The sequence below is a fragment of the Herpailurus yagouaroundi genome, unplaced genomic scaffold, assembly GCF_014898765.1.
Source record: "Herpailurus yagouaroundi ecotype Mexico unplaced genomic scaffold, PumYag 142, whole genome shotgun sequence".
NCBI lineage: Eukaryota > Metazoa > Chordata > Mammalia > Carnivora > Felidae > Herpailurus > Herpailurus yagouaroundi.
This window is the reverse complement of record NW_024412397.1, coordinates 26,185,922-26,208,407: the sequence shown is the minus strand read 5'-3', so window position 1 is coordinate 26,208,407 and position 22,486 is coordinate 26,185,922. Positions and strand designations below refer to the sequence as shown.

General features: G+C 51.8%; 1 protein-coding gene across 8 annotated transcripts in view; it reads left to right on the top strand.

Moving 5' to 3' along the window:
- Window positions 1–22,486, top strand: part of CTIF (cap binding complex dependent translation initiation factor) — a 299,569-nt gene that overhangs the window by 103,688 nt on the left and 173,395 nt on the right. For all 8 annotated transcript variants that reach the window (XM_040478885.1, XM_040478883.1, XM_040478882.1 and 5 more), the window contains 3 exons: window positions 9,703–9,776; window positions 10,999–11,103; window positions 16,304–16,379. In XM_040478885.1, the coding sequence (XP_040334819.1) occupies window positions 9,703–9,776; window positions 10,999–11,103; window positions 16,304–16,379 (255 nt within the window). The remainder of the gene's footprint in view (window positions 1–9,702; window positions 9,777–10,998; window positions 11,104–16,303; window positions 16,380–22,486) is intronic.

Below are 22,486 nucleotides of genomic sequence, written 5' to 3'. Positions count from 1 at the left end.
AAATGTTTATAGCAGCTTTATTCATAATAGCCCCAAACTGGAAACCACCCAGATGTCCTTCAACAGGTAAACAGTTAAAACAAGCTGTGACACTCAGCAGTAAAAAGGAATCCGCTACTGGCACATGCAGCAACCTGGGTGAATCTCCCAGGAATTATGCCGAGTGAAAAAAGCCAATCCTCCAAAGTTACATATTCTATGATTCCATGTATATAACATTCTTGAAATGACACGATGATAGAAATGGGGAACAGGTTAGCAGTTACAGGGAGTAGAGAAGGGAGGGGCAGGAGAAAATGGGTGTGGTGCAGAAGGGCAGCAGGTGGGAACCTTGTGCTGATGGAAATGTTCTGCATCTTAACCATATCAATGTCAATATCCTGGTCTTAATATTGAACTTTACTTTTTAAAAAAATTTTTTAATGTTTTTATTTATCTTTGAGACAGAGAGAGACAGAGCATGAGCAGGGGAGGGGCAGAGATAGAGGGAGACACAGAATCCGAAGCAGGCTCCAGGCTCCGAGCTGTCAGCGCAGAGCCTGACGCGGGGCTTGAACTCATGGAGTGCGAGATCATGACCCGAGCTGAAGTCGGACGCTCAACCGACTGAGCCACCCAGGCGCCAATATTGAACTATACTTTTACAAGTTTCCACATGGGGGAAACAGAGTAAAGGGTGCAGGGCATCTCTGTGTTATTTCTTACAGCTATATGTGAATCTACAATTATCTAAAATAAAAGTTAATTTTTTTAAAGAACAGAACCTTTTGTCTTATCCGAAGCTTTCAGGGAAATCCCGTATGGAAAACAAAAGGGGCAAAACTGCTTGGGGAGGCAAGGGAAGGAGGAACCCACTTGCTGTCTCCTACTCCATCTGCCTCAATGCTCTGGGAGCACCTCTGCAGAACCCCCAGGTCACCCCCGGACCTGATGATCTCTCAGTTCCTTTCTTCTCTGGACTTCCGTGGGTCTGAGTCTGAGCCTGGCAGGAAGGGAGAATCTCTGGAGACTGGGGAGCCTCAAGAGGCCTCCTAGTGAGGAGTCTTGGAGGATGGGATCCTTTCTCTGCATCAGGACATACAGGGTGGACGACTGGGGACGCTTAAATGGGCCTGCATTATTTCAGCAGATGCCGAATAGGAAGGCAGCCAGAAGTAGCCTGTGGTGTTGACCAGTCCAGGTTCAAATAACATGGCCATTTAAATCTGCAAGCACAAACTTAGCCAAGAGAGTTTGCAGAAAGGGTAAGATTAGGAGAAGTATACCTGGTCACAGGCTTCGGTCATTATTTCCTACCTCTCCCTTTGGTTCTTAATTCAAAGACAGTCAGGGTATAGAGTGCCTGGGAGGCTCAGATGGTTAAGTGTCCGGCTTCAGCTCAGGTCATGACCTCAGAGTTTGTGGGTTCAAGCCCCGAGTTGGGCTCTGTGCTGACAGCTCAGAGCCTAGAGCCTGCTTCAGATTCTTGTCTCCCTCTCTTTCTCTCTGCCTCTCCCCTGCTCATGCTCTGTCTCTGTCTCTCTCAAAAATAAATAAACATTAAAAAATTAAAAACAAAAACAGTTGAGGTTAGAGAGGGAAGGGATAGAATGGGCAGACAGGAAAGTTTCATAATGAAAGGAATGCCTTCTGGCTTCTGCTCTGCCTTTCTCCTGCCTCAAAGACCCTTCTGTTGTAAGGGCATTAAAATATTGGGGGGGGGGGGCCCATCATGGTCTTTCCCACCAGCATGTGAGGTGCTGTCCTTGGTGCTGAACACACATGCACATACATGCACACACACTCACACACATGCACAGTTACTAGGACAGGACTGTATCTCAAATTTTGGTTTAATTTGAGCCTAAGAGGAGTTTCAGACCCAACCTGTTGGAAGCCCCTGTTTGGCCCAGGAGATACTTTTGGGGCCTTTGGTCTCAGTGTCTCGTATGTTCTGCCTGCTCTCCCTACCCCAACTGGGGAATCACTGGTCCAGTCCAAATGCTTATGGGACAGAGAAAGCAGCATCGGTGCAAGATGCTGAGTAACTCTCCTGAGCCCTCCAGTAAGCAGCTTGCAGGCCTGGAGTCCTGTTTTACCCACTCTTAGTCCAAACCATGTTGGTACTCTCAGGAAGTTTTCCCAGAGTCTCAGAGCCCCTCTGCTGTCTCGTCCAAAGCCAGCAACAGGGGTGGCATACATCTTGTCACATGGTGCTTGACTACGTGCCATCTTCCAGTGTTCTTTTTGTTTCTGTGACTCTTGGTTGAATGGTAAGACCTGTGAGGGCAGGGATGATCACCTCAGGACTAGTCCACTTCTGTGGGTGATAGATCAGGGTGAGGCAGGGGAGTTGCAGTGGGGTCCTTGGAGAGGAAGGAGAGAAATTTTGTCTATGTCTAAAGGATGGCCCTCCCCATCAGCTATGCCAGGAACTTGTGTCCATGAAGTGAGACAATCCATGTTAGGGTCAGCCTTGCTCTTGGCCCTCATGATGGACAGAATCTGTGGAAGAACATTCTGCACCAGGAAGGGAGATGTCCTGGGACCGTGAGCCATCTGGGGAGCAGGGGCTGTACTGCCCTTTTCTGCCTGGTGTCCAGCACTAGGCTCTGTGCAGCTGCTCCCATACTGGGCTTTCAGGTGTGGGAAGCCAGGACCAAAGGCTGGCCACCCCTGCCTCCATGTCCCCTGGCACAGCTGACTAACAGCAGACAAGCTGGGGGAAGTCCAGACTGACATGCCCCAGCTTCCTCTAGATGGAACTTCACCTGTGACCCTCCCGATAATGGAAGCGGTCCTCCTTCTGTGCGCTGTCCTAGACAGTCAAGTTCCCCTTAGTTTCTAAACCCTTGTAGCCTGGAGTTGTTGACACATACCTACCCACACACAGGCATGTAAATCACTCCACAGTTGTGTACTAGTAAAGCGAACCCAGCAGCACAGAGGAGGGTTTATTTTCTCACTGCTCCTGACTTAGCATGTTTCTCTACTGTACAGTGATCCACTCCTACCTTGTTTCATTCACTCAGGTCCAGAGCCTCCCCCACCCCGCTTCTTTATACATTCCATCTCCCACCCCCAGACTCCCTCTTACCTTCACTGCAGGCGATTTGCTCCCTCCACCAGCACTGTCTTCCCAAACGGAGGCAGAGGTGGACTCAGAGAACCCAAATGTCTGGACGGGATGGATACCTGACTGCATTATAGCAGTCTGCAGTGAGGCCACAGTTTATCTGAATAATATAACCACATGGTGCAACAGGTAAGAGCATCAACTCTGGGCCACACTGTTGTATACATTCCCATCCTGGGCACAAGCTCTCTGAACACAGGCAAGTTCTCCGAACCTCCGTTTTCTCATCAGTGAAGTGGGGCTTCCTAGGGTTGTGACCAAAGTGAAGCGCTCAGAGGGTGCCCGCCGTTCAGTGAGTGCTACGTCAGCGAAAGTTGGCTGTTGTCGTTGCCGGAGTCCGGACTCCCCTGAGCTGGGGGTAGCTGTGCACCGGCCAGGCTCTCAGGTGGCTCCAGTCTCCCCGCCCATAGGCGGGCTGTTTCCATTTCTTCTTCCACATGGTTTAAAGCGCTCATTATCCCTTTGTGATCTGTTCTGAGAACAGCACGGTTCACACTGGCATGAGGCCCCCTAATTGCCAGGAAAAGGGCCTGTTGTGAAGGATTCGGCAGCGTTTAAGTGCTAAAAACGATCCACTGGAAAGGGTGGTTGCTTCGGATTAGGCTTCTCAGAACCTTGGCCTTGCAGCAACCTGGGGGGCAGGGCCCGGGTGACCTCAGGGCTGGGGAGGGGAGGGGGCTCAGAGAAGAGCTCTAGACACAGGAATTGCACAGCAGAGGATGCTCTTGAAGAAGCCAGTGCAGTTCTGTGGTGGGCTCTCAGTGCCTAGATACCTGAATCCTTGCTGAAAAATATTTAATGAAAGATGCTGGGTCCCAGGGCTACGGTGAGAAGTGAGTGAGTAGAGGGATACAACAAAAAGTGAAACCAGGGTTCCTCATTGAGGGGATGCAGCATAATTGAGGAAGAGTGTTAGAAGACCATTTCCCAAAGTAGGTTCTGTGGAACCCTAGTCCTCTGTGGAATAAAGAGGAAGGATGGGGTGGCTTTCTGGCCAAAGGAGTTTGGGAAATACTTGAAGAGTCAACACCCATCTAAGACCAATAAAGGCACCAGGAAGTTTGGCAGTAAAGTAATTCATTTCACAGTCTTTTGGGGCACCTGGGTGGCTCAGTCCGCTAAGCATCCCACTCTTGATTTCGGCTCAGGTCATGATCTCACGGTTGTGGGCTTGAACCCCATGTCGGGCTCTGTGCTGACAGCACGGAGCCTGCTTGGGATTCTCTCTCTCCCCCTCTCTCTGCCCCTCTCCCTCTCCCTCTCTCTCTCTCTCTCAAAATAAGTAAACATTAAAAACAACAACAACAACAACAGCAATCTTTTAACTCAATGCGTCCCAAACATTTGACAAGGGAGCCTTTTTGAACTTTTCTTCCCCACAAAACCCTTTGAACATCCAGTTTCTAGAAGTGTGTTCCATGGACCACCCCAGCTGCACTAAATTTAACCTGGCAATGCTCCTCTCCCCGCGTGATTCTGATGCACATTGACATTTAAGAGCCAGTGGATTAGTGTTTCTAGAACACCACTGGGAAGCACAGCAGTCGAAGAGTCGGGAAGCGCTGGACGTGCTGTGGGTTCCTGGGGCACTAGCGTCAGCCGAGGAAATGCTCGGCCACGGAGAGGAGGGGTCTTGAGCTGGAACCTATCAGAAACAAAGACTGGGGTTGGGGAGGACATTTGTTTTCTGTGAGTCTAGGAAGGGTACAGTGGTCCAAAGAGGAATATAAGCCCCTATCTTGGGTAGCTTGGCGTGACCTCAGAGCCCTTCACACTAACACTGTGCGTTACTAGTGTGCCAGGGAAGCCAAGGTCCCTGCAGTAGTTGGCTGCAGCCTGGGGCTTGGGAGAGCAGGGAGTACCTGGGGACAAGCCAAGCGCTGGTCACCCTCTGCTCTGTCCTCTGCTTGTCCTTGCCTCTCATGTAGCTCAGTGTGAGTAAGGGGTGGGGGTGGTTTGGACGGTGGGGTGGGTCTGGCTCCAGGTGGGAGGTTCCAGAAGTCAGACTGCAGTCTGCCTGTCTGTGGGTCTGTCTGTCTGCAAACCCCTGCCCCTCTGTGACTTCTCTGTAATAATAGGAGAGTTTGTGGAACAGGTGGCCCGTATGCACACACGTGTGCTGGGAGTTGCAAGGTTTGAGGACTGGTGCCCAGAACTCAAGAAACGGGAATATCCAGACACCCTAAAGGCTTTGGCAGGATCTGAAGCCCCGTGGCAAGGTGACCTCATGGTCAGCTTGAAGGCTGCCAGCCCAGGGCTGGGGCGCAGGGGACGGGAGCGTGAAGCTCTTGGTTCCTGGTGGTCCAGCTTTGCCGTTGCCTTCAGTCTGACCCCTCCGGGCACTGCCTGGGCCACCACCTAGGCATTGACAGGGAAGCAAAGGAAGCCTCAGCAGGCGGGATCTTCCCTCTGTGGGCCAAGATTTGATGGAGATTGATTTTGCCTCCAACTGCCAGGCAATTTCCCCAGCCCCTGTTGAGAACCGGTTGCATGCCGTGATTATATGCCCGTCACATTCTGTTGCAACGAGCTCTGAGGAAACATCCAGAGTCATGTAATATGCCACAGCTACTGTGTCACATAGATCAGAGATAAGTAGGTCGTCCCCTGTGACCGAGACTCTCATTGTGAACTTCTCCAGACTTGCCCTCTTACCTGTTCATGGGGTTACCTTCCTGTTCTGATTCAGCACAGATAGGCATCTTGGCCTGGGCTCCCCCAGCTCAACAGCCCCAGGGGGTGGTCTTCAACCTTGCCCGGTGCCCTCACCTCCTCCAGGGCTGCTGAATTGGAAGCCAGCCAGACACCAGGAGTTGGGATTGGGAGGGTGATGAGGCAACTCGGGGAGGGAGGGAGGGGTAGTCCTGGAACATTAGGGGTCACCTGATTTGAGGACTGTAAATCACGCCATATTTGATTAGGGATGTCTGCCACTGGAGGGAGAGGGTGTGGTGGCAGTGTCCGTCCGTGCCTTGCTGGTCAGAAGGAACCAATCTTGTCACACTCTGAGCGCTCTTTATTTAAATACAAAGAATCTCAAGCCCAGACTTCACTGAGGTCACAAATGGCAAGAGGAAGATAGTGAAAGTTGATTGAAGCAAACGTCAGTCCCGTAGACGTTTCTTAGGCACCGGGCGAAGAGCTCTGGGGGACCCAGAGAGGTGGCTATCCCTGATCCAGTGCAGGAGAAAGGTCACTATATGCAGATGGAATGAGAGCTGCCTCACTCCACCTGCATGGATGGTTAGTTTAGGGCAGAGCAAGGTTACTGCAGTTTGGGCGGTCACGTGAGCCTCCCAGGTGGTCACGTGAGCAGGAGAGGAGCAAGATGGGGTTGATAGGTCACTGTCAATAATGAAAAGGATTGTGGGAATGCAGGACTGGACAGGTGTGGGTAGGAAGCACCGAGGTGCACAGAGCCACCGTGTGGCACCATATGGAGAGGTTACGTATGACGTGGTTGACTCACAAGAGAGGATTGTGGGGCCTCTCAGGGCATGGTGGGAGCAGAAAGTTTTGTCACTTAGAACCTGGGGCTTCTGGCTGGTGGTGCCACAGGCAGGGCCAGTCCTCCTTTTATTGATGAGGTCTGAGGTCATGCATCCTCCCGTGTGTCCCCTCAGCCCCCCCATTTACTGCTCTCTCTTTTCCCCACACCCCCTCTTTGTCTCCTGCCTGGTGTCTATGAAGGTCCAAGCGCTTGGGCCCCTCCGCTGGGTGCTCCTTGCCTTCAGATTGATTAAAAGCTGGAATGTACCCGCAAACTGCTCTCTCCCTGGAAACTAGGTTGGTTTCCACGGAAGAGGCTGGTGAGTCAGGCATGCTGAGTACGATGCAGGCAGGGAGGAGAGCGTGCTTACCGACTCTGACCAACTGGAAGACGAGGAAAATCAAAGACAAAACCAAACCCCGAAATCATGGGGCTTCTTTGTCAAGGTGCTGGTGTCTCTGCTGGGAGAGGCAAAGGTGGAGTCACTGAGCCTGGTTCGGGTTCCTTTCTAGTCCACTGGGGCTTTGTCCAGCAGCCTCTGGGGTGATGTTGGCTATGGTCTGCAGGGGAATCGCCACCAGGGAGGATAGAAGATGGGACTTTTCACGGGCTGGTTCCTGGGGATGTGGATGCTGGGAGGTCAGAGACTGGCCTGAGCCGGCATGGACTGCTCTGTTTGCAGGATGCAGGAGACCCTACCCCCTCAGGTGGTTAGTGTGGCTGTGAGGACGTGAGAAGGTCCTGGGGTCGGTGCGGGGGGCATCTGCTGACTGCAGGAGGAAGGGACGTGACTGACCACCCTCAGAAAGGGAGTTTTTAGAGGGGTGGATGGTCGATTGCCATATTAGTTTGCTAGGTCTCCTTGATTCCATACTTCTGACCCCCAAACTGGCTCAACCTAGTGAAAGGTATTATCAGTCCTATAGTGCTGGAGTCCAGAAGTCTGAAATGAGGGTGTGGGGAGAGCCATGATCTCTGTGAAGTCACCAAGGAAGGATCTGTTCCAGGCCTGTCTCCCAGCCCGCAGTGGTTCCCTGGCTTGTGGCAGCGTGACTCCAATTTTCCATGGCATCCTCCCACTGTGCATGTCTGTCTCTGTGTCTAAATCTCCTCTTTTTATAATGGGACCAGTCATATTGGATGAGGGCCCACCCATATGACCTCATCTTAACCAACTCCATCGGCAACCACCCTATTCCCAAATAAAGTCACATTCTGAGGTACTGGGCATTAGGACTTCAACATGCGAATTGGAGGGGGGGGGCACAATTCAACCCCAACAAGCACCGAGGAGCACTTGTGGGGCCCCTAGTAGGCCCTGGCCAGGACCGTGTGGGTGATCCTAGACACTCTCTGGGCTGCTGTGTCCCCTGTGCAAAGCCAGAGGCCCTGAAGTTCCCCATAACGCCCTGTTGGGTCCTGCCTTTCCCTCATGCTGTCCCCTTTGCCAGAATGACCCCTTCCCTGCTTTTCTCTCTGCTTGCCTCACTTCCATGAGTCCTTGCGTCCCCTGCTCAGGAGGAGTCACCAGCAAAGTTGCCTGCGCTCTGGTCCCGTTATGGCTCCTTGAATCAATGCACCTATCGCACTGTCTTGTAATTATTTATTACATGTGTGTCATTGCACACCTACCCCTCTTTGCAGGCAGGGTCTGTGACTCCTCCACTTCTATGTCTTCAGTGTCTGCCTAGGCCTAGGCCCGTGGAAAGGTCTCAAACGAAGATCATCCAGTGTAGGATCTAGTGGACCTGAGAAGTGGTAGGTCTGGGGACAGATCAGTCCTAAAAACAAAGACTGGGGATACTATCAGGAATGTAACCAGGAGGTCCTAACACACATGGACAAAAAGTATACATATTACGTGCATACAGTTCAGTGGGTTTTCACAAGCTGAACACACAAGCACCCAGATCAAGAAACAGAACGTTACCAGCACCCCCCACCCAGGACCCTCTTGGGACCCCCGCTTCCTGAATTCTGTCTCCACAGATTAGTTCGTTGGCCTGTCGTTGAACTTCATATCAATTGAATCATGGAGTTGGTACTTTTTTTGTATCTGGGTTCTTTTGTTCTTCTTTACATTTTGGGGGTTTATTAATGCTGTTGTAGGTTTTAATTTGTTTATTCTCCCTGCTGTGCGATATCCCAGTATGTGACTATGCCATAATTTCCATGTCTAGTCAACTGCTGGGAAGCATTTAGGTGGCTTCCAGTGTGGATCTATTGTGAGTAGTGCTGCTCTGTACTTCTGTGTGCTTCGTACTGTTGGTGAACGTCTGTGCACGTTTTGGTTGTGTTTATACCTGTGAGTGACGTCCTGGGTCATAAGGCACGCACATGCCCAGTGGTCCTGGAGGTGAAAATCTTGATTTTAAAGAGTGTGATGATGAAAGCAGACTAGGGGTAATGAGGGATGGAGGGCGTTAGGAGTAAGGCAGGGGAGATTGTCAGCCAAGGGGCAGAGAAGCCAAACGATAGAAACTGGGTGAAATAAAGTGCTTTCTGTATGTCTATGGGATGGATCGTGTAGGGGGCATTGGAGGACAAAGACTGGAACGGGGTTTAGAGAATTTAGAGAATTTAGAGAATTAGAGAGTTAGAGAATTTAATCACTGGTATAGCCTTGGTCAGTAGGGGCTTCTCAGGGCCGCCTGATTTCGAGAAGTGGGGCTTAACTCCAGAGGAAGTCAGCCTTCCAACACGGACCTGCCAGTGTGTCTGGCTTTCCAGAGCCTCTGCCTGGGAAGAAGCCACTGCCATCCAGCTGGCAGTGGGCTGGGGAGCCATGGGCTGGGGACAGCAGAAACCCAGGCTATTTCTGTACCTGATAGTAAAGCTCTATGTCTGACATATGCAACGGTGAGGGCCTGTACCTGGGTGGGGGGGCCGGGGGGGGCAGTGGTCCTCATGACTTACTGGGTGCACTGGCCAGGATGCTCACTCCAGTGGCTCTCTCCAGCCTACAAGCTGCCCAGAATGACCAACCGAGGGAAGAGAAGGCCTCTGCAGCCTTCTCTGGGATTAGGACTTTGACCACGTGTTCTCAGTGTCCTGACCAAGCCAACAATGTCCCCTTTTTTCATCCCGTCTCTTCCAGAATGGCAGCAAAGACAACTCTCTGGACATGCTGGGCACGGATATCTGGGCTGCCAACACCTTTGATTCCTTCAGGTAAGCCTTTCTTCCTCTTGTCTGTGGCATATGCCTCTGGCTGGGACCCCAGGTCTTGTCCTTATAGAAGCCCCATGGGGTCTTTGGAAGTTGAGTAAATGTTGAATGTTCTTTGATCAAGAAGTGGAGAGAAACAAAGAGGGGGTGATGTAGCAAGGATGAGGCAGCTGAGGAAGGAGTTCAGAGAGAGAGAGAGAAAGATCAAAGGAAGGAAAATGAGAGGAGACCATCCAAGAGGAGGAAGAGGAGGCAGAGAGAGGGTTGAGGGAAAAGAGAAGACAGACACAGTCTAACCACAGGGGAGAGGGAGAGAAGGCAAAGGGATGGACTGACTAGTGGTTGGAAGAGCAAAGGAGAATGGCACATGGTGGACACCAGGCCACCCATGTGAGAGCCGGGGACAGACAGCTATGGCTGCAGATACTTCCCCTCACCTGAGGTCGTAGGGTTTGGAGGCCGGGGGGTGGCTGCAGAGAGGTCTGGAGGAAGGAAAGGTGGTCAGTAGCTCAGATTCTAGAAGGTTCCTGAAGGGCCAGGTCGGAAGAACAGGTATTGGCCAGGGTTCCTCAGTATGAGGAGATGGTGCCCCTGAAAGGTTTGCTAATGGGTGCCTACCATATGTTCACTCCCCTGGGGAGTGATGGCTTGGGGCTCTGGATGGGCAGTGGCCCTTTAGCTCCCCTCCGCCCCTGGCCTTGGAGCTGGCCAACGCTGGGCGTGTTCCAGGCACATCCGTGGCTCAGACTCAGCTTTCCCAGAATGGAAGCACCTTTGTCTCCTGGGCCTGGGACTTTGTGGGGCTCAACCTCCCACCCCACTGACTTGCCTTATGTACCTCAGAGCTGCCTTGCCACCATTTTGAGCTGCCATCGTGACAGATGTTTGGCCTCCTTTGTTTCCAGCCTTCCGGAAGGAAGCTCTGAAGTGTTTTAGGGGGGCCTCCGTAGAGCAGGCATCGGACTGACATGCATTGCTGTACAGCAGGGTTGAGGAATGGGGAGCCTCCCACCCCACCATCTGAACACAGAGCTGACACCGCCAGCTCCATTCTGAGGGAGGGGTCTCTGTCGACCCTGCCCTCGGCTGGTGGGTGTCCTCCCCAGCCTGCCCACCTCTTTGTGAAGACGCTCCCTGCCAGGCTTGTGCCCAGCTGTCTGGTGCCATGGGTAACTGGGCTGGTCTCCCCCTTGCCTCACATTTCTCACCTTTTCTCGCCCTCTAGTGGTGCCACCTGGGACCTGCAGCCCGAAAAGCTGGACTTCACGCAGTTCCACCGGAAGCTGAGACACACGCCCAAGCCGACCCTGCCACACATCGACCGGGAAGGGTAAGGGGTGACCAGGGGCTTTTATACAGGGGTGGGTAGGGTTATAGCTGTCCCGAGGCAGAGAGGGGCCCTTCCCTGGGCGGGCAGGCATCTCTGCTGCACTGGGAACACACAGGTGGCTGGTGTCTGGAGAGGCTCTCCACCCACAACAAGTTCCCAGGGGACGTTGGTGCTGCTGGTCCAGGGGCCCCACTTTGAGAACCCCTGGTGTAGTGTTTGATTTTATACCGGGTTGTCTCATCTTCTCAAGTTTATTTTGGAGCGAGAGCGCGTACACATGTGAGTTCGAGCAGGGCAGGGGCTGAGAGAGAGGGAGAGAGAGAAGCCCGCAGGCTCCGTGCTATGGAGCCCAGCACAGGCGGGGCTCAGTGTCACAAACCACAACCAACTGAGCCAAAACCAACAGCCAGATGCTCAACCCACTGAACCAACCAGGCGCCCCCCACATTAACCATTTTAAAGCGTTCAATTGCGTGTCATTTCATATTTTCATAATAGTGTGTAACTATCCCCTCTACGTAGTTCCAAAACATTTTCAACCCCCCCAGAATAAAATCGATGTCCCCTAAGCGGTGACTCTCCATTTCCCTCTTATTCCTGGCACCCACCGATCTGCTTTCTGTTTCTGTGAATTTCTCTCTTCCAGTTATTTAGATGCGTGGGATCATATGTGGCCTTTTGGGCCTAGCGTCTTTCACTCAGCATAAAATTTTGAGGTTCGTCCACACTGTGGCGTGTATTTCATCATGTGGGTCTGTCACTCGTTGTCCATCCATTCATCTGCTGATGGGCGTTTGAGTTCTTTCCACGCTTTGGCTATTGTCAATTATTCTGCTATGAACATTCGTGTGCAAGTATTTGTTGAGTCCCTATTTTCAACTCTTCCGGGTAGGTGCCTGGGAAATGGAATTGCTGAGTCACATGGTCCGATTCTGACACCAGTTCTGATGTGTGTGGGGTTTTTTCCATCGCCACCAAGCAGTTTTCTGATGCCAGTGGAGTGTCCCACAATTCAACTCCATGCTGACACCATCGACTTAGAAACAGCATCAGACCTCCCAGGTTGAGGGCTCAGTCCTACAGATCGACCCCTCTCCCCATTGCAGACGCCACTCCAAAGTCCAGTCTGTCACCTGTGCTTCAGATGTCAGACTGTAGATTGGGGGTTCCAGCTACCCCCCCCCCCCCCCCGCCTCCCTGGGCTCTATTAATTTGCTAGGGAGGCCACAGAAGTCGGGAAGACATGGTACCTGCTAGATTACTAGTTTACATCAAAGGATAGAACTCAGGAATAGCCAGATGGTAGAGATGCATCAGACAAGGGATGGGGAAAGGTGCCAACTGCCATGCCCTCTCCAGAGTGCACTCTTCCAGAATCTCCTGTGCTCACCAACCCGAAGCTCTCCAAAGCCCCTCCTTTGGTTTTTGTTTTTGTTTTCGTTTTTTTGTTTTTTTTTTTTTTTTTTTTTTGGTGGCTTCATTACACAGGCATGATTGAGCAAATCATTGGCCATTGGCCAATGATTGAATCTCTAGCCCCTCTCCCCTCCCTGGAGTTGAGAGTTGGGACTGAAAGTTCTAACCCTCCAATCACACGATTGAACCGGCTCCCTCCCTTAGATTCCCTAGGTGGTTTTTCAACAGTCGCCTCATTAACGTAACAAAACGCAACTTTGTCTTCTGTCCTCACTTAGGAAATTCCAAGGATTTGAGGAGTTCTATACTAGGACTGGGGACAAAGACCAAATATAGCTTGTATGAGTCACAATATCACACATGGTAATTCCACGTCTTAAGGTTTTGTGGAACTATTTCGCCAAACTATTTCGCACAGAGGCTGAATGTCTTATATTCCCACCAGCAGTATACAGGGCTTTTCCACATTTTTGTCAACACTTGCTGTTCCCCTTTCCTTTCTTAGACTGACGGCTTTTACTTTTCCTTCCAGTCCCTCCCTGTCCACTCTCACCTCCCGTCACTTCACATCTAAACATGACTGATATTGTTGGCTGTATTAAACATAACTGCGTCTCACCTGCTCCCCACCCCACCCTAGTGGGCGCCCCCTCTCTGAGCACCCTGCTCCCACCTGCGCAGAGTCATGAACAAAAAGCCTGGGGAGGGAACAAAAAGCCTTGTCTCTATTGTACAGTTGGGAGAAACGCATTTCAGACATGCCCAGGGAGAGCCATGATTTAAGGCCTTCTGACGCCATCCAAGGCCCCGGTCGTCACACCAGAGTACCCGTGAATCAGTTTAACCCCCTTAAACGTTCATGCAAAACCATGCGTTTGTGTATATTTTTCCGGGGAGAGACGCACCGCGTGCTTCATAGGCTCCCCGGGGACCCCAGCCTCTCACCACGGCTCCTTTTTCCATCGTCCTGTCTGTGTGGGATCTGCCACAATTCCCGAGGTCCCTTTTCCTTGGGTGGTGAGGGGAGACGGCCTTCAGCATGGAGGGACCCTGTTGGAATGAGAGCATAGGTGAACCCTGGCCTCCCCAGGTTCCTAGGGGATCCTGGGTTCAGCGACCGGTGGCCTCCTTGTGGCTAAGGCAGGAACTGTGTCACCCTCAGAGTCCAGCCATGCTGGGGATGCACCCCACGTGCCCAGCCACTGCAGCATCCCTCGGAAGCAGGGTACCTCTCGGTTGCCAAGGCTTCCCGCAGCCCATGTTGCCATGGAGGGACAGAAATCAGAGAAAGCTGTTGCCTTGGAAACCCCGTAGGAAGCAGTGACTCAGCTGGTCTGTAGCAACCTTTTGCCCTCTGTACCTGCAGTCCTCCCAGGGAGCTCTGAACCCCAGAGGACAGGTCTTGGGGGACAGCAGCGCTCCCTGCACACAGCCCCCTGCTGCCCCCGGGAGCTGCTGAGGTGAGGATAAAACGCTGCGCCTGTGCTGTGCTAGGCTGGCGTCTAACGCATGCTTGGAGCTCAGGGCAGCTGGGAGTCCGGAAGTGGGGGGGATAGCACACAGGACCTGGGGGAGAGGGCGTCAGCTGTTCCATTCGGCCCACAGTCCCCAGCTTTCTCCTCTCCTGTTGCCAAGGTGCATACGAAATACAGACGCAGGCCATTGGTACCTTCACGGGCCAATCTGTAGTTAAAAGGTGGTTGGATGTTTCCAGAGATTGCTCCGCCTCTCTGTCTGCAGCCCAGCACGTCAAGAGGCTGGGGTGGCGGTGGAGGGTAGGGGCAGAGGGGGTAAGAACTCTCTTTCCCCACATGTCCTTCCCACCTTCCTTCTACCCCTTCCTCCCCAGCTCCACCTCCTGGCCTTCTAGCTCCATATTCCCCCTTTACACCCCCACCCCCACCCCACTCCAGTGGCAGGAATGCTGACATCCCAGCTGGCAACATACATGGGCTTAGCTCCAGGGCATTGCCCCGCTACCCTCTGCCCAGGACATTCTCCAGGATTCTCTGCTTAGCCAGCTCATGACCCACCTTCCTCCTGCCCCAGATCATTCTGGATGCTTCTGGATGTTCTGGGCAGCACTCCTCTGGGTTCAGTCTATGCCCTGTTTACACTGGGGTAAAGCCCAAGCCAGAGCCCACGCAGAAGCTCTTGTCAAAAGCGGGTATAGATGGCATCTTCCTGCCCTCTTCCACTCCAGCCTTGGTGGGTTATGTGGCCACCCCACCTCCTCTGTCCCTAAGTCTTTTATAACACTTATCTCATGCTGCCCCCTACTGGTGGTCACCGCCTTGTCAGTTGAGCTTAGGACGTGTTTCCAAAGAGCTGTTGCTTTCTGGAGGACAGGAACCACAGCAGATTTATTTTCCATGACTCCCAGGGAGGTTGACAGGGCCCAAAACACAAGAGATGCTCGGCAAATATTGAACAAATAAATCCTCTAAATTTTGAGAGTCGCCTTAATGCTGCAGCTGGAAAATGCTGGGGCCGTCACGCTGGGCAGCCCTCACCGTGTCTGGGTCTGTAGTCACACCAGTGAGAGCAGTGATCACTGATCCATCCTGGGCACTGTTCCAAGTGCTGGCCTCGTGTTATTGAAAACTCACCACAACCTAGGGAGGTAGGAGTGTTATCTTCACCTAGACAGGTGGGGAAACTAGGAGGCACAAAGAAATGAGCAACTTACGTGAGCCTGGGTCAGCTCCAGAGTCTAGGCTCTTAATCCTTCCCTGGGGCAGCAATTAACAGTAGTGGCCGTAAAATACTAACAAAAGAGTAACAGTAATGCTAGTAAGATAGTTGTAAACAGGACTAGTACCGGCAGAAGTAGTCCTCGTGGAACTAATATATTTACCTTATTACTTACCTTACTATACTTGCATGCCATTATTACCCGTATTTACCATCAAACATGGTATGTAAATATGGATATATACATGGGTGTGCCTGCGTGTGCATGTGTGTATATCAGCTACATTAATTTCATCCTCCTACCACCCCATGATGTTATACACTGCTAATGATCTCCATTTGACAAGTGGGAAAACCGAGGTCCGGAGAGGTTAAGTGACTTGCGTAGGGTCGCCCAGTTAGTAAGGGACGTAACTGGGGTTCCAGCCTGGCAGTCTGATTCCAGAGTCTGCACCTTAAGTATGCAGAAGACATGGGTGCTCGATGGCGAGTTGGGGTCAGCGTCTCTGGCCTGATGGTATGTCTGCCCACAGAGGGCGTAAAGCCAAAGCATCGGTATCTGAGTGGGCTTGTTGGACTGGCCCAGAGTCAGGCCAAGGAGGGAGAAGTCCCTGTTGCGGGCCTGTGTGACCTCAAGAAAGTTGCTTGGTCTTTCTGTTCACGCATCGCCCCTTTGGTGTAATGGGGCGAGATGATGAGGTTTTGCAGGAGCTGTGACGGGTTTTGGGGTATTCATCAACAAGGAGCTTATTAGCGTCTTTGCCTGGAAGGGTCGAGGGGAAATCTGGTACCTCTGTCACCTCCCTGGGGGGTCGGATGTCACCTTAGTGCCCCCTGCCTCTGGACTGCTCCCAGAATGCCCGCCTGCACGAAGTCCTTTGTTCTGCAGGCAGGGCCCGTGTTGCCAGGCCTGGGGAAAAGCATGTTTCTCCAGAGCTGTTTGCTCTGGGTGGGGCAGGCTGATCCTACAGGCCTGGAGGTGGCAGGGCCGGGTGTCTCCTGGCCATCCCTGCCCTTCCTGCTCGGCGGGCTGGGGTAGGATGCGTGAACGTGCCGACTCCTCAATGCCTTTCTGTCTTTTCTGGCCCAGGTGTGGAAAAGGGAAGCTAGAAGACGGGGACGGGATCAACCTGAATGACATTGAGAAGGTCCTCCCGGCCTGGCAGGTAGGTGCAGGAGGAGAGTCTCCAACCTTCTAGCCAGGTCCCAATCTTCAGCCTGGGCACAGCCTGGGCACCCGCTTAGCCCCTTCCTCCAGCAGGGTGTAACTGGATGTACTGCGGTGGGAGGGAGGCAGGGGTGGGTGCCTGACGAGGCCGAGGGCGTCCCATCGTGATGTGTGTGTGGTGGCACGCTCTCTGCACTGGTGGCGGGCCTGACATCCCCCAGAGGTGAAATGGGGCCATGCTGTGGCAACTCGGCGCACTTGTCCAAGTTTTTTGTCCCTTGACCTGAAATCTCTGCCGGTGTGGCCTCCCGCGGTGTGTTCCTGGGACAGGCAGGGCTGCTGGGATTGCCAATGTGGTTGGGGCTATTTTTAGGCTTTTGAAAAGTGGAGATGTCCTGCCAGCCTCCAGGTGTCTGCTGTGCTTGCTGATTTTGTCATCGACTGGGCTCCTTTCCCTGGATCGAGCCTGGCTCCGGGACAGTAGGATTCACTCAGCAAAGAGACAGCAAATCTGGGTCTCGAGATGCTTCTGGTGCTGGTCTTTGGGCAGAAACAGTGGGAATCTAGCTGCATCCGAGTATGGGGGTGGGGTCTGCCACAGCAGAGTGAGAGTCGCCCTCCTAGGTGACAGAGCCTGCCTGGTCAGGGACCTGCCACCACACTCACCACGTCACCCTGTCCTTTTCTCTACTGAACCTCATGCCATTTCATCTGCTCTCATGGCTCACCAAACTCTGCCCATTTTTTTTTTTTTTAAGTCTTCTCTGTGTGTTTCATTTTGGATACTTTCTATTGCTGTGTCTTCAAGTTCACCAGTCTTTTCTTGCAAAGTCCAACCCTACTGTCAATCGCATCCAGTGTATTTTTCATTTCGGATGTTTTGTTCATGTCTAGAAGTTCAGTTTGGATCTTTTTTTCCTCTTTCTTCTTCATGTTCCTGCTTTCCCCCAGCTCCTTGAGCATATAGAATCGATTTAGAATGACTTTTTTAAGGTCTTTCTCTACTAATTCGGTCACTCATGTCATTTCAGTGCCTACTTCTATTGATTTTTTTTCTCTAGATATAGGTCATATTTTTCTTTGCATGCCTGGTGATTTTATGTCAGATACCAGGTATTAGGAATTTTACATTGTTGGGTGCCTGAGTTTTGTTAGTATCCATTTAAATATTTGGGGCATTGTTCTGGAACACAGTTAAGTTACTTCAGAACAGTTTGATCTTTTCAAAGCTTGCTTTTGAAGCCTTTGTTGGGTGGGGAGCCTTTAGTCTGGGACACATTTTGATCCACTACTGAGTCAATACCCTTCTGAGATTGCTACTGAGAACCTTGTGTATTAGGAGGTGTTTCTGCCTCATCTGCTGGGAACTATTTCTAGCCTTGTATGATCTCAGGGGATGGTTCCATCTGTTCCTTTCAGAAGGTTTTCTACTGGCTCTGGAAGTTTCCTCGTACACATGCACAAATCAGTGCTCAGCCAAAGACTCAAGGGTCTGCGGATTTCTGGATTTCTCTTCTCTGGTGTCCTGCCTTGCAAATTCTCGTTGTCTCAGACTCCCTGAGTTTTAAACTCTATCCCCTTAACTCATTGAGACCACTAGGCTCTCTATGTGTTAAGACTGGAAACCCTCTTTCAGGCACCAGGCTGGGACATGCATAGGGTTCACCTCATTACAAAGGGAAATGTGGTGGCTTAATGGTGGAGAAACCTGGAAGAGCCTAATTTGACCCTATGGTGAGGTTAACATCATTAGTGACAGGTTGGGTAGGCACCATGTGCTGTCTGATGTGCCGCATGGAGAAAACCCGACACCCTTTCTGGGGTTTTCCTGCCAAGAAAGCACAGCCTGAGTCTGGTCATAAGGAAACAAATGTAGGGAGCATTCCCTAAAACTTGGATAGGAAAGACAGGAAAAGACTGTGGAATCTTCCAGGTTGGAGGGGACTAAACAGACAGACTACATGCAATATGTGTTCTTCGCTGAGATCCTGGACCAGAAGACTTTGTTGGATGGTTAGGGAATGTGAATGGGGTCTGTGGGTGGGGCGGTAGTGTTACCTGGGCATCAGCGTCCTGACTTGAAGAGCTGTATGATGGTTATATAGGCAAGTGCCCTTGTGTTGGGGAAATACACACTAGAGTACTTGAGGGATATGGAGCTTCATGTCTGCAGCCTGTCCTCGAATGTTTTGAAAAAGAAGGGGCGCCTGGGTGGCGCAGTCAGTTAAGCGTCCGACTTCGGTCAGGTCACGATCTCGCGGTCCGTGAGTTCGAGCCCCGCGTCGGGCTCTGGGCTGATGGCTCAGAGCCTGGAGCCTGTTTCCGATTCTGTGTCTCCCTCTCTCTCTGCCCCTCCCCCGTTCATGCTCTGTCTCTCTCTGTCCCAAATAAATAAATAAACGAAGAAAAAAAAAAGAAAAAGAAAAAAAATAATGAGTATGTAGATGCATAGCTGTGATGAAGGGCAAACGTGGTGAGTAGTAAGTCTGGGAATCTGAATGAGGAGCGTAGGGAAATTCTTTGTACTGTCCTCAAATGTCCTGTACATTTGAGAGACAAAAGAATCAATATCCTCAGCCACTGTGTGTAGGTCAAATAGCTATAGGGGCGCCTGGGTGACTCAGTGGGTTAAGCACCTGACTTCAGCTCAGGTCACGATCTCGCGGTTTGTGTGTTCGAGCCCCACGTCGGACTCTGTGCTGACAGCCCAGAGCCTGGAGCCTGATTTGGATTCTGTGTCTCCCTCTCTCTGCCCCTCCCCCGATCATGCTCTGTTTCTCTCTCAAAAATCAATAAACGTTAAAAAGTTAAAAAAAAAAAAATTACCACTGCTAATGTAAAGCTAGCTTTGGTGCAAAAGACAAAAGGGTAAAGTACTCAGTAATTACTATTACTGCTCCATTCCTAAACGTTTACGGCATTCATTATTGAGAGGGAGACTATATTTGAGAGGCACAGATCCAGGGGAGGATCCCGATTCCCCCTGCCCTAGGTGAGGTGCTGAGCCTTCGATGGCCTTTGAGCCAGCAGCCTGTGGCATCCTGGCTGGAAAGGTAACAGGTCTGACCATTTTTTTCCTATTTGATGCCTGTCCCCTCGCTCCCTGGGGAGCAGAGCAAAGCAGAGAGCCTTTCGTTCCTGCTCAGAGGGCAAGGAGGGCTGGGCCCGTGGCCGGCAGGGGGGGCAGCAGAGCTCAGGGGTTAAGGGCTAGTGTCTGGACCCCAGACACGGACCTTAGAGAATCCTGGCCCTGCCATGGACTAACCAAGGAATCGACCTAGTTACTTACCCTCACTCTGCCTCGGTTTCCCCCTGTGCCAAATGAAGATAATGACAGGATCCACCTCATGGGGTTGTTGCAGAAGATTGAGTACCTGAGTTCATGTGAAGCTTTGGGAAAAATACCTGGTGCATAGTAGGTGCTCCCTCCCAGGGAGAGGGGGCGGATCCCCGTACCGCATCCCCACCCTGTGTACCTTTCCTAAGTGGCATCCTGGGTTGTGGTGGTGCAGAAAGATTGCACTAGAAGTCGGGAGGATCAAGCTGTGGACCTCTGCCCCAGAAGCGCTGGTAAGCATGGGGAGTGGTGGTGGGGAGACTGGAGAAGCAGGCTCAGGGGCCACTACTTAGACTCGCCCAGAACCGCTCTGCCGGCATCTCTAACCCAGTCTACTGGGAATGGTTTCTCTTGAGGAAACGGTTCTACTCCTTGACAAATTGTGAAAATCCTCAGGCCAGGGTTCCCCTCAGGTTTCACGTTCTAGGCTTTCTCTCTTCCAGGAGCGGTACATCAGCAGGCACTCCTAGTTCTCGAGGGCTACGTGTGACACTTCAGCTCTTAGGGGCTGCTGGTGGTGGAAGCCTTCACCCCTCGCCTGTCTCCGTTTTCAGTGTGGAGCCACACAGCAGTAGCTCTCTGATTCTCGTGTGCACACGTGCCACTTTGAGTCAGCTTTGTGCCCAGAAAACCGTCAGCAGCGTAAGTCTCTACACCCACGGCTATTGAACCTTGACCGCACATCAGATTCACCTAGGAAGCTTTTACATCCACAGCCTTCTGGCCCTATCTAGACCCACTGCATGAATTATCTACTGCTGCATAGTAAATAGCTCAACATCTAGCAGCTTAAAAAACACACACGGAGGGGCGCCCGGCTGGCTCCGTTGGTTAAGTGTCCAACTTCCACTCAGGTCATGCTCTCATGGTTCATGGGTTCGAATCCCGAGTCGGACTCTGTGCTCAGAGCCTGGAGCCTGCTTCGGATTCCTTGCCTTCCGCTCTCTCTGCCCCTCACCCGCTCGCACTCTGTCTCTCTCTCTTTCAAAAAATAAACACTAAAGAATTAAAACACACACACACACACACACACACACACACACACACACACACACACTGATTACCACAACATACTTTCAGAGGGCCAGGGACCTGGGAGGAGCTTGGCTGGGGTTCTGGCTCAGGGTCTCTCCTGGACTTGTAGTCAGGCTGATGGCCAGGGTTGCAGCCATCTGAAGGCTTGACTGTGGCCGGAGGGCCTCCTTCCATCCTGGCCCCCTCACACGGCTCCTTCACTTCCACCTTGGTTGTTGGCAAAAGGCTTCAGTTCCTTGCCACGTGGACCTCTTCATAAACTGCTTGAGTGTCCTCACACCCTGACAGCTGGCTTCCTCCAAAGCAAGTGATCTGAGAGAAAGAGAGAGAGAGAGAGAGAGAGAGAGAGAGCACGAGAACAGGTGAGAAGGGCGAGCATCCGACACAGAAGTCCCGATCTTTTATAACGTAATCTTGGAAGTGACGTGCTATCCCTCTGCCACATGCTATATGTCGGTTGCACACACCGATGCAGAAGGGACCACACAGAGGTGTGACTATCAGGGGCCAGGGATCATTGCGGCTGGTGACCACGTCTACTGAATCATACCCAGGAATCTGTATTTTTTTTAGAGCATCACAGCACACTCTGCACTCTTATCAGAATTATCAATAAGAGTTGAAATCCTAGTTATGGCTGACAATGCTCATGACTTGACCTCTTCTTGGGTGTTTGTATTTCATACGGGTACCGTTAGGACAAAGCTGACAGGCTTCCTGATCCCGAAACAGAGCTCTGGTGGTAGAATCTGAGGCCCTTGGAGTGCACATTGGGATGACTTCTCTGAGTTTTCCTAGTGTTCTTCAAAGCCCCTCACAAACAGAGCCGGCTGGTTGAGTTGTCCATCTTTGGGTTCTGAGGGTCAGCTAACCCAGCTATTGGCATTTGGGGTGGGACAAATCTTAACTGGATGAAACTGTCCAACGCAATGTAGGATACTCAGTGTTCCTAGCCCCAGACGCTGAATGCTCGTCACTGGGGAGGGGTGACCAACCATGGTGATCACCAAAAATATTTCCAAATACACCAAGAGATGCCGTGCACCCAGTGGGAGACCACTGAAGGGGAGAGAAAGCCCACCCATAGCCTGAGGACCCCCAGACCTCCCACAGAGGCTTGGGCCTGAGCAGAGGTGAGTGGGCTACATACATTGTTTTTGACAAAAGTCAGTTTGAGTAGTAGAAGGAAACCTACATTAGGTACCCTCATGCAGTTAACCTCAGCTGCAGTTCAGTAGTGAACCTCAGTAGTTAACCTTATCTGAAGTTCCGCTTTCCTCGGTCCGTTACCCGGGGTCAGCTTCGGCCAGGAGCAAATGATGCTCCTTCTGCTGTGTGGTCAGGAGGTAAGTGGTGGCCTACCACTCCGTCACAGCACCTGTGTCATTTGTGTCGCTTCATGTCACCACGCAGGGGTCTTATCACCACCTGTCCTCAGAGGGAGGGTGAGTACAGGACAGTGAGATATGTTGAGAGAGACCCCACATTCACATAACTTTATTACAGATATGGGGTTTTTTTTTAATTTTTAGAAAATATTTTTATGTATTTTTGAGACACAGAGAGACAGAGCATGGGCAGGGGAGGGGCAGAGAGAGAGGGAAACAGACTCTGAAGCAGGCTCCAGGTTCTGAGCTGTCAGCACAGAGCCTGAGGTGGGGCTCGATCTCACAGACTGTGAGATCATGACCTGAGCTGAAGTCGGACGCTCTACCGACTGAGCCACCCAGGCG